The sequence below is a fragment of the Danio rerio genome, chromosome 5 (assembly GCF_049306965.1).
Source record: "Danio rerio strain Tuebingen ecotype United States chromosome 5, GRCz12tu, whole genome shotgun sequence".
Classification (NCBI taxonomy): domain Eukaryota; kingdom Metazoa; phylum Chordata; class Actinopteri; order Cypriniformes; family Danionidae; genus Danio; species Danio rerio.
This window is the reverse complement of record NC_133180.1, coordinates 78,320,684-78,332,500: the sequence shown is the minus strand read 5'-3', so window position 1 is coordinate 78,332,500 and position 11,817 is coordinate 78,320,684. Positions and strand designations below refer to the sequence as shown.

At 39.7% G+C, this 11,817-nt stretch overlaps 1 protein-coding gene across 4 annotated transcripts in view; it reads right to left on the bottom strand.

The window, feature by feature from the left end:
* nup214 (nucleoporin 214) overlaps positions 1-11,817 on the bottom strand; it is a 43,440-nt gene that overhangs the window by 4,941 nt on the left and 26,682 nt on the right. For 2 of the 4 annotated variants that reach the window (XM_073951710.1, XM_073951711.1), the window contains exons 25-33: positions 9,284-9,350; positions 9,102-9,180; positions 8,517-8,595; positions 8,279-8,331; positions 5,852-6,796; positions 3,696-4,175; positions 2,817-2,893; positions 1,364-1,523; positions 644-796 (exon numbers count right to left, since the gene is read on the bottom strand). In XM_073951710.1, coding sequence (XP_073807811.1) covers positions 644-796; positions 1,364-1,523; positions 2,817-2,893; positions 3,696-4,175; positions 5,852-6,796; positions 8,279-8,331; positions 8,517-8,595; positions 9,102-9,180; positions 9,284-9,350 — 2,093 coding nt within the window. The remainder of the gene's footprint in view (positions 1-643; positions 797-1,363; positions 1,524-2,816; positions 2,894-3,695; positions 4,176-5,851; positions 6,797-8,278; positions 8,332-8,516; positions 8,596-9,101; positions 9,181-9,283; positions 9,351-11,817) is intronic. The other 2 variants (XM_073951712.1, XM_073951713.1) reach the window with 1 other exon arrangement.

The window sequence follows — 11,817 nt, the reverse complement described above, 5'->3', positions numbered from 1 at the left end:
ATATAAATTATTTAATAAAAAATTAATTATTTAATAAAAAAAATATTATTATAATAATACCAAACACAGAGAATACTAAAATTCATATTTGTAATATTATAAAATACATATAAATCTAATACTGATAATAAAAATCAATGGCATGATCACATTCTCACTGGTGTTATCCTGCACTGTATTTAATGATGTGTGTAGGGTTGAGTGCGTGTGTACATACAGTATATGTGTATGCATGTTTGTGTATGTATGTGTGTTTATATATTAATGTGTGTGTATAAGTGTGTGCGCATATGTGTTTATATATTTATGTATGTGTATGTATGTGTGCATGCATATTTGTATATCTGTGTATATGTGCATGCATGTGTGTGTGCGTATTTATGTGTGTGTATATACAGTATATATTTATATATATGTGCGTGTGTGTGTGTGTATGTATGTGTATTCATGTATTTATATGTGTGATATATAAGTGTGTGTGTTTGTGTTTGCACATTTATACCTGTGTGTCTTGAGATTTATGTATGTGTGTGTGTATATATATATATATATATATATATATGTGTGTGTGTGTGTGTGTGTGTGTGTGTGTGTGTGTGTGTGTGTGTGTGTGTGTGTGTGTGTGTATGTATATGTATGTGACCTGGTTTAGTGGGAGTGGAGAAGGAACCAAAGCCCTGTGCGGCCACAGATCCGCCTCCGCTGCTGAAGGACCCGCTGGGCTTCTGCTCCCCGAACGAACTGTTGCCGAAACTGAACCCCTTTGCTCCAGTGCTGCCGAACAGGTTAGACGGACCTGCAGCACGCACACACAGCGATCACTGACTTGCATTATACGAATCGACTGAAGAAAAAAAAGTCAACGGCCTGTAAGTGCTGATTTCTGGGTGAACTATCCCTTTAAAAGGGAGCGTGAGCAGGACGTTGCTGAGATTTATTTCAGTATGTTGATGTATTTCAACTGTTGTTGAATATTAAGTAGAAGGCGGGGCTTTGTTTTGTGCACTATTCCCTCATAGCAAACTAACTGCATGAGGGGCGTGGCTAAGAGTACAGCATCTGAAGCATCAAACTGACATCATCAGAGAAGGAGCCAATCACAGAAGCAGATGCTCAGATTGAATGTGGATTAATTTGAACTGGTTACTCACCTGAAAAATACCAACATGTGCTAGCAAGATAAACATTGTACCTGTGCATTTTGATCTCACACAGACTTTTAAGTTCCCAGAACAAGAACACACTCAGCAAAATATCATCTAATTATCCCAATTGATGAAATCTGCAGAAAATGTGGGGATATCTCAGTGACGTTTATTTATTCGAGTAGTGAATACAGCTGTGTGTGTGTGTGTGTGTGTACCTGTGTTTATGGGCTGCCCGAATCCTCCGGCGGCCGCTGGAGCTCCAAACGGGTTCTTGTTAGCAGCGTCTTCACTGGGTTTCCCTCCGAGACCGCTGAAAAACCCTGATCCTGATGAAGCGTTTCCAGCATTTGAGCCGAACAGACCACCTGAAGGAGCCTGATCACACACACACACACACACACACACTTTACATCAGAACTACAACCTGCAATGTGTGTATAACTGAAAAGATCTATCTGAAAAGATCAATCATGAGTGAAAATGAACTATTGATTGGTTCTGGGGGTCTCGGTTCAGTCTTTTAGCTTGGGGTGCACAGGTTCAGTCCTGCAGGGTTTTGGATCTAGTCTTAAATAAATAAATAAATAAATAATAGACACATACAGTATTTTTTTTAGATAAGATATAATGCTTCATGTGTGTTTGACTGGGCTTGGAGAAAAACTCTTGTATTAGTAGACGCATAATGGTACCGTACTTTCGATTCAATTAATCATTTATAGGAGATTCACTCTGAACCGATTATTTGATTCAGTGAGTCGTTTAATGGGAACTCGCTTTGAATGGATCATTTGAATCAGTGAGTTGTTTACTGGAGATTCACTCTGAATGGATTATTTGATTCAGTGAGTCATTTACTGGAGATTTCCTCTGAATGGATCTTTGGAATCAGTGAGTCTTTAACTTGAGACTCGCTCTAAATGGATCATTTAAACCAGTGAGCTGTTTACTGATGACTCGCTCTGAACAAATAATTTGAATCAGTGGTTTGATTACTGGAGACTCCCTCTGAAAAAATCATTTGAATCACTAAGTTTACTTAAGATATAGCTCTGAACGGGCCACTTGAATCAGTGAGTTGTTTATCTGAAGATTCACTCTAAATGGATTATTTGAATCAGGGATTCATTTAATGGAGACGCATTCTGAATGTATCATTTGAATCAGTGAGTTGTTTACTGGATATTCACTCTGAATGGATCATTTGAATCAGTGAGTCATTTACTGAAGATTTGGACTGAATGGATCATTTGAATCAGTGAGTCATTTACTGAAGATTTGGACTGAATGGATCATTTAAATCAGTGAGTTGATTACTGGACACTCGCTCTAAATGGATCATTTGAACCAGTAAGCTGTTTACTATAAATTTACTCTGAATGGATCATTTGAATCAGTGATTCATTTACTGAAGACTTATTCTGAATGGATCATCTGAATTAATGAGTTGTTTACTGGAAACCTACTCTGAACGAATCATCTGAATCATTAAGTTGTTTACTGGAGACTCACTCTAAACAAATCATTTGAATCAGTGAGTCAGATGTGATCATTTCAGTCCAGTTCTCAAACTGTTCAATGCAACAAGTTAAAGGGTGTGTGTTTTGTGTGTGTTTGTGTGTGTTTTGTGTGTGTTTGTGTGTGTTTTGGGGTTGGGGGGCACTGTACCTGACCGAAGACTCCTGCTCCACTGGCCTGCTGTCCGAACACAGATGTGGAGGAAGAGGAGGTGCTGCTGCCAAACCCTGAACGACAAACACACACAGTCAAACATCACTGAATACACACACACACACAGTCAGGAACAACACACCCATACAGAACTCTGCACTCCAACACTGCAACCATGCAAAACACACCAGTGAATAAAAACAAATCATTAATAAATGATCAATCGCCGTCTCCCCTGACCAGCTCACAGCTCACTCGTCTGGACGTTACATATTTAAGACTGTAAGTCCCACATTAAACCACAGCAGCAGCTCATCATGAAGTGTAAAGCGTGTATCAGCACATTTTCCCGGGCTCTGGACGGTAAACAGCTGAGAACAGGCCGTCCTGCTGTGTCACTGGGGTCAAAGGTCACTGAATCAGCTGCTTATAATGTAAAAGTGTGTTCAGGAATGGGAGAAATCCTGCAGTGAAGACACACCCGAGACGGCTGCACATTCCAGACCCTCACTGCCATTCACACCGCACAATCATTCGCACTCCTATGCAATATCGATTCCTTATCAAATGTTCCTCAAGTGATGAGCATCAAGCTACAAGTGTAAATGAAGACGACTGCTGTTGTGTTCAAATGCAAAAAAAAAAGTAAATAAAAAGTAAACATAATTAAATAAAATAAGTTATTTAAAATTGTGTTAAAAGCACTTGAGATTTAATTAATTTTTAGATTAATTAATAATTAATTAATCACAGAAATCATTTTCTCGGCTGATTTGAAGCTGTTTTTTTTTGTTTGCTTGTTTGTTTGTTTGTAATTCACTGTGTATAAACACATCTGCTAAATAAGTTAAATTTATAAGTTAAATAAAACCCCACCTGACGGTTGTCCGAAGCTGAATCCAGAAGAAGACGCAGTGGTGGTGTTACTGCCGAAAACAGCCCCCTGACCGAAGCCTGCGCTGGGCTGCCCGAAGCCAGAAGTGCTGCTCTGACCAAAGAGGCCGGTGCCGGTGCTAGCTGTGGAGCCGGAGCCGGTGGCCCCGAATGAGAAGGACCCGGCGTTGCTAGCTGTGGAGGGCCCGAAAACACTGCTGGGGGCCGCAGTACTGGCGGACGCAGCCGGCGACCCAAACCCAGAGCTGCTGCTAGCACTGAATGCTGGCTGACCAAAACTGAAGCCGCTAGCGGAGCCAGATGCAGCCGGAGGCCCAAAACCAGCACTCTGGCCGAAAGTGGGTTTGCCGAAGCCGGAGGAGGCAGAGCTGGAGCCAAAAGCAGAAGATCCGAACGCTGAGGTGGAGGATGGTGCAGAAGAAAACACTGGTGTTGGAGATACTGTGGACACCACCGCTGGAACTGAAGAAGAAGATGATGCAGACTGATTGATGACAGTGTCTACAGCAAGGCTATTTTAGTAAACGAAAACTAACACTATTGGTCAAAAACATTTTCGCAAACTGATTTAAAATTATAAATAAAAAATAAAATTTACAATGGTCACTGAAAAACAAACTAGCCAACAAACACCAGTAGATGGCGCTTTTACAACCAATTTAATGTTATTTTAGTAAACGACAACAAAAATGAGAGTAAATCTATTAAGGGTCGTACACACCAGGACGCTTTTTGTTTGCGTTTATCGTCAACGTTTTGAGATGTTTTTCCGGATTCAAACCAAAGTGATTTTCACTGGTGTCGAGCAGAAGAGGATGCAAAATCACTCCTTGACGTGAAGCTTCTTCTCAAAAAAATAAAAATAAATAAAAAAACGAGCATAGGGTGTTTCTTAAAAAAAATGACGTTTACGTCTGCCGTTTTGCATGTTAGTGTGCACGATCACATTGGCGTCCTTTATTTAGTCACGAGGCGTTACACGTCGTCGGAAAACGTGAGCAAAAAGCGTCCCAGTGTGCACGGGCCTTGAGTGAAAAAACATTTTTGATACCTGAAATAAAATAGTAAATTAAAAAAATAAGGAAAAAACCAAATGACATAAACAACGGTCGCTGAAAAACTAACTAAAATAATGTCAATCAATGAATCAATTTTAGAATACATAAGCACTGATTCTGTGGCGTTAAAATCTGTCGTGCGGCTGTTTAGAGAAACATCAGTAGATGGCGCTTTTACAGCCAAACTAATCGAAAACCAAGACCAAAACTATAGGTCAAAAAATATTTTTGATAACTAAAAATAAAATAGTAAATTAACAATAAATGAAAAACTACACGAATTTAACAACACACACTGAAAAACTAAAACAAAATAATTAGTAAATAAATATATATATATATATATATATATATATATATATATATATATATTAATATAAAAATTATTATATTATAAATATATAAACAAGCATCGATTCTGGGTGTAACATCTGACATGTGGCTGTTTAGAGAAACACCAGTAGGTGGCACCTTTACAACCAAACCAAGGATATTTTAGTAAACAAAAACTAAAACTATTAGTCAAAAATATTTTCAACTGGAAAAAAAACTAACAATAGATGAAAAAGTAAACAAATGAACAAGTCACTGAAAAATGAACTAAATTAATCTAATACTTTTCAAATATAAATGATAATTTCCAGATTTTATAAGCACCGACTTTGTAGTGTAAAATCTGACGTGCGGCTGTTTGGAGAAACACCAGTAGATGGCGCTTTTACAACCAAATCAAGGTTATTTTAGTAAACAAAAACCAAGACTAAAACTCTTATGTTAACTAGAAAAAAAATTAAAACTACAATAATTCAAAAGCAACAACTTAACGAAATTAAAATCCATTAAAAAATAAAAATAAAATAATAGTTTTCTGAATTCATAAGCACTCATGCTGTGGTGGTAAATCTGACCTGCGGCTGTTTAGAGAAACACCAGTAGATGGCGCTTTACAGCAAAACACATCAGTCTAGCACATGATTACGCACATAAAAACATAAAATGCGCGCTATGCTTTCTGCAAAGTTTTAAAATGGTATCAAAATATAAAATAATAATAATTAAAGTAAGCAAAATTATAATAACCTTGCTCTGCAGCAGCTGGTGGAGGAGCGAAGATTGACCCAGGCTTGTCAGATGCAGGAGCAGCTGGAGCTTCTGTGGACGCCGGAGCTGATGTTGAAGTGTTAGCGGTTTCAGGCGGAGTATCCGTTACTGTTTCTGCTAACGGCGGTTCGGAGACTAGCGGAGCGGATTCTGAAGGTGGAGAAACTGACGGAGGAGGTGTAGGAGAGACTACAGCAGCTGGAGGAGATGGAGGTTTGCTGGATTCTGCTGGAATAGGGGTTTCAGTACTGGGGGGAGGAGTGGATTCAGCTGCGGTTAATGGTTTAGGAGTACAAGGCTCTGCTGGAGATTGGGTATCATCAGCAGATGGAGCTAACTCAGCAGATGTTGCAATTTCTGGCTTTGCAGAAACATTTGTTGCCGTTTCTGGTAAAGGAGCGCGCAGAAGACTCCCAAAAGAAGAAGCGGCGGCTGCTGGAAATGATGATGATGATGAAGATGTGGGAATGGAGAATGTCGGCTTTACAGACGGAGATGCGACTTCTGCTGGTTTAAATGCGAATGTAGATGAGCCGAATGCTTGAGCCGGTGCCGTTTTTGCAGGCTCTGCTGTGGATTCTGCTGGAGTTACAGACTCTGTTGGGTTTATTTGCGCAGGATTGAAGGAGAATCCTTTAGATCCGTTTGCTGGAGGCCCAAAGATGAAGCCTGACGGAGATTCCTTGAGTTCTTCGGTTTGGCCGACTCGTAAACCGGAGAAGCTGCCGAGGGTTTCTCCAGTGCTGGGTTTTGCAGCTTTAGGAGGTTCAGGAGAAGCGGAGATCACAGGCGCTGCTGCTGCTGCTGCTGGAGATGACACTTTTGAGAAGGAGAATGGCTCCTCGGACACTACAGAGCCGAACGCCATTTTGGCTCCAGTGCTGCCTGCGAAGGAGAACTTGCCTGGTGGAGCAGAGATCTTTGCTGTAACATAATCAGAAACAGAAAGAGCTTTATTGCCAAGTATTGCCAAGGTGTACAAAGTGCAGAAATAAATATTAAAATAATTATTAAAACAAAAACATAGCGCTTTAAAAACTGCGAAAACTAATATTCCTCCTTTATACAGAGCGCAATGTGTGTGTGGTTCAGGTGGGAAAATAAAATGAGGGTGAAAATAGCCCTGTGTGACTGATATAAAGGCACAGTTTGGCCAAAAATGAATATTCTGTCATCATTTACTCATCTTTCACTTGTTCCTTTCTTCTCTTAAGCTGGAAAAAACAGACTTCTACATTTATTTTGTTACTACTATGGATGTCGATAACGGCTTTTTCCAGTGTTCTTCAGAATATCTTGTTTTGTGTTCAACAGAAGAAAGAAACTCATTGAAGGCGGAAGCACTTTTAGCGTAGCATAGGTCATTGATTCGGATTAGACCATTAGCATCTTGCTCAAAAGTTGACAATTTTCCGATTTAAAGCCCTTCTGTGCATGGTTTACTGTTCTGTTATGTATCTGTATCTGTTCTGAATATTAATCTACACTCTGGTCATTTTTGAGTGAGATGCTAACGGTCTAATCCGATTCAATGATCTAAGCTAAGCTAAAAGTGTTCATGCCAGATACAGAGATCGGCTGAATGGATTAAAAAAATTAAATACTGAACTGATTAACACTGGAGGAGCTGTAAAATATTCCCACAATTCCATTTTTTACATTTTCTAACTTTTACACTGTTTAACTATGAATAAAGTAAATTTACAAATAAAAATTAAAATAAAAGTTGACAATTTTCCCCTTTAAAGCTCGTCTGTACATGGTTTACTATTCTGTCAGGCTTAGTACACTACAGAAGAGCTTTAAATAGGACAATTATCTAAACTCTTTAGTCATTTTTGAGTGAGATGCTAACAGTCTAATCCAATTCAATGACCTATGCTAAGCTAAGCTAAAAATGTTCCCGTCAGATACAGAGATCGGCTGAATGGATTAAAAAAATAATGCTAAAACTGAACTGATAAACACTGGAGGAGCTGATAAATATCCCCAAAATTCCATATTTTACATTTTCTAACTTTTACACTGTTGAACTGTGAATAAAGTGAATTAAAAAAGTTGACAATTTTCCCATTTAAAGCTCTTCTGTACATGGTTTACTGTTCTGTCAGGCTTAGTACACTACAGAAGAGCTTTAAATATAAATATTATCGACACTCTGGTCATTTTTTGAGTGAGATGCTAACGGTCTAATCCAATTCAATGATCTATGCTAAGCTAAAAGTGTTCCTGCCAGATATGGAGATTGGCTGAATAGAATGATAAAACTGAACTGATAAACACCAGAGGAGCTGTAAAATATTCCCAAAATTTAACGTTTTCTATCTATTACACTATTAAACTGTGAATAAAGTAATGTTAAAAGAATAGCTTGCAGTTCTAAATAAAACAATATGGAGCCGCTACCTTGAGTGCTGTTGTTGTCCTGTGATGGTGAGGTGAAACTGAACCCAGATGACCTGTGAAAAGCAGATCGAACTGTTTCTAAACATTCATATGCGAACAACAAAGGCATTATCTTCATAATGCAGTACAGCAGGAGCTCTCAAGTGCTGCACACAGGTGTATAAACATATTAATATACAGTAGATCTACATCCTACACTGAAAGAACGGTCATGATAACAGTAATGTCAGAGACTCACGCAGGAGAAAAGGAAAAGCTCTTTGCGTTCTTCTCGCAGACAGATGAAGCAGCTCCTGCGTCGAGTTTAGCAGCTCCACCTGAAGCAAAAAATCATCAGCACACGTTAATAATAATGCACAGAGCCACAGTTCTGCATGCATCTTTCCCAAATGATTCAGAGTCAGGAATTTCTCACTGTGTTTCCTCTAATATTTGTTCTTCTGGAGAAAGTCTGATTTCGGTTGAAATAAAAGCAGTTTTTAATAGTGTTAAACTCATGTTAAGCTCAATATTATTCGCCCCTTCAGCAATATTAGTGTTGGATTGTCTCCAGAACAAACCACTGTTATACAATGACTTGCCTAATTACCCTAACTTTACCCTAATTACTCTAGTGAAGCCTTTACATGTGTCTTTAAGCTGAACACTAGTGTCTTGAAGAATATCTAGTCTAATATTATGTGCTGACATCATGACAAAGAGATAATAATGGTATTGAAATCAGCTAATTTGCTAGTTAAAACAACTCAGAATCACTGCAAGTGAAGCCCTGTGGCCTGTTTAACATCTACACTCTGTGTTTTAAGTGTGAATCTGTACGTACCGAACACAAAGTTTGCTGCTGTGGCCTGCGCAGGACCGGCCAGCGGAGCGGAGACTTTTACCGCCCCCTGAAATGACGTCTGTGAATGAAAACAACAGTTACACTGAACCACTGTAAATTAAATTGTGTTAGAAGGCAGTTTAATGTTTGTTTTTGCGGATGTACAACTCCTGCAGACTCACTTTATTGGCCTCCACCGTCGCCAGAACCTGCTGAACCACCTGAGCCGCCGGTGCAGGAACAGACGCACTACAGACACACAGGCAATAAGACACAACTGAGGAAATGCCTTAGATTAGTTTAAGACAACATTTAAGGGTCATTTTCTTTGATTGACGGAGGTAAATCTGTTTTTAGTTGACACCAGAGTTCTCCTCAAATACTGCCCTGGCTGTTTATTCTCTTTTCTTCATCTGTTAAAGGGATAGTTCCTCCAAAACTGATTATTCTGCCTCATTTTGATGCATGACCTTGTTTACTGTGTTAAACACAAAAGATGTTATTATTAAAGAATTATTATATATATTCAAGAATGTCGACAGAATTTTTATTTTGGGGTGACCTGTCCCTTTGAGCTGCTTTGACAGAATCTACATTGTAAAAAAGCTCTAGACTATTGCACTGTGGTCATGTCTATCTATTCATCCATCCATCTGTCTGTCAGTCTGTCCATCAATCCACCCGTCTATCCACCTATCTATCCGTTCACCCATCTATCCATCCATCCATCCATCCATCCATCCATCCATCTATCTATCTATCTATCTATCTATCTATCTATCTATCTATCTATCTATCTATCTATCTATCTATCTATCTATCTATCTATCTATCTCTTAATCTATTTATCCATTTATTCATCTGTCTATCCATCCATCCATCTGTTTATCTATCCATTCATTCATCCATTTATCCATCCGTCTGTCTTTCTATCTGTCCATCTATCTGTCCTCGTAAACTAAAAGTAGATTTTTGTGTGAACGGCCCCTTTAAAGTGTCCATATTGACTGAAGACTGCCTGTGTTTAGGGTGCATCACAGCAGAACACTGATGCTCCGCGCTTTGTGTTTGCTCTTGATGTCAGAAACTGATGTGGAAAGTGTCCTGCGGGATGAACATCCGCCCCACACACACACATACACGCACACACACACACACACACACACACACACACACACACACACAAGCGAGTGGTGTCTGAGTGTCCGATGTTCATGTGATGATGAAGAAGAGCGATGTTATTAACAGCTCCAGCATTCACACTGACCCCATTATTATGGTCACCTGACCTCTGCACTGCTAACAAGACAAATTAACGCGAGTGTGTGTGTGAGAGAGAGAGAGGTGGGGGGGTGGGGGGTGTGTGTGTGAGAAAGTGAGTAAGTTTCCCATCTCTCTTTTTGCACCAGTAAAACACATCAATACAGACAGGAACAAATGAACACACACACACACACACACACACACACACACACACACACACACACACACACACTGCACAGTTCAAACAGGGGACGGCACCGTGTGACATAATCTATTAGCCATTAGCAGAGCCAGACAGAATCGGCTGTCATTTTCAGGCTGTTTGTGAGCAATATTCTGTAAAAATATCACATAAAATAATTTTAATTGTAGAAACTATGCGACGTCCCCACAAATATAGCAATACCAGTCAATATTCTGGGTCCCCATGAGGAAAACGACCCATAAATAAAACAGAATTAAGCATATTGAAAAGCTAAAAATGTAGAGTTTTGGTTAGAAGAGATGTAAGTGTGTGTGTGTGTGTGTGTGTGTGTGTGTGTGTGTGTGTGTGTGCTCATATCAGGCAGCTCGAGTGTTAATAATGCATGCGTCTGGGTTAAAGTTGCATGGGACTCTCCGTCTTGTGCATTCACACACAGATGCGGCGTCTCGCTGTTCACTTGTAACACAACGCTCAGTAACACACAGACATGCGATACACTCCGCTGAGATCAAACAGAGACAGGCCTTCTGTGCAGGAAGTGATGTCACACCCTGAGCATACATGCAGGTCGAATTAACCCTTGCATGCTGTTGGGTCGTTTTCATCCACTCTGGGCTGATTTGGAGGCTCAGTTTAGCCTCGGCTTTCTCTGTGTTTCAGCAAATGGGATGATTTTTGCTGACAAATTTTATTTTGACACATATTTTGGGGAAATGCTTTCATCAACACACTCAGACTGACTCTCCTTTGCTGATGTTGGTGCCCCATTGACTTCCATTATAATCACATTTATTGATTGCAAAGCCACGACAGCAGATAACCCTGACTGTTACTGCTTTTCCCTGTTTCTCCTGATGGCTACTTCCAGCAGGATAACGCAGCATGTCATAAAGCTCAATCATCTCAGACTGGTGAACATGACGATGAGTTCACTGTACTCAAATGGCCTCCACAGTCACCAGAGCTCAATCCAAGAGAGCAGCTTTGGGATGTGGTGGAACGGGAGATTGGCATCATGAATGTGCAGCCGGCAAATCTGCAGCAACTGTGTGATGCTATCATGACAATATGGAGCAAAATCTCTGAGGAATATTTCCAGGAGCTTGTTGAATCTCTGACATGAAGGAGTAAAGCAGTTCTGAAGGCAAATGGCACTAGTGAGGTGTACCTAATAAAGTGGCCGCTGAGTTTGCATATATAAAATGACTTTTAATGTCTGAAATTTGCCTTTTAAAATCCAGGGTCAAC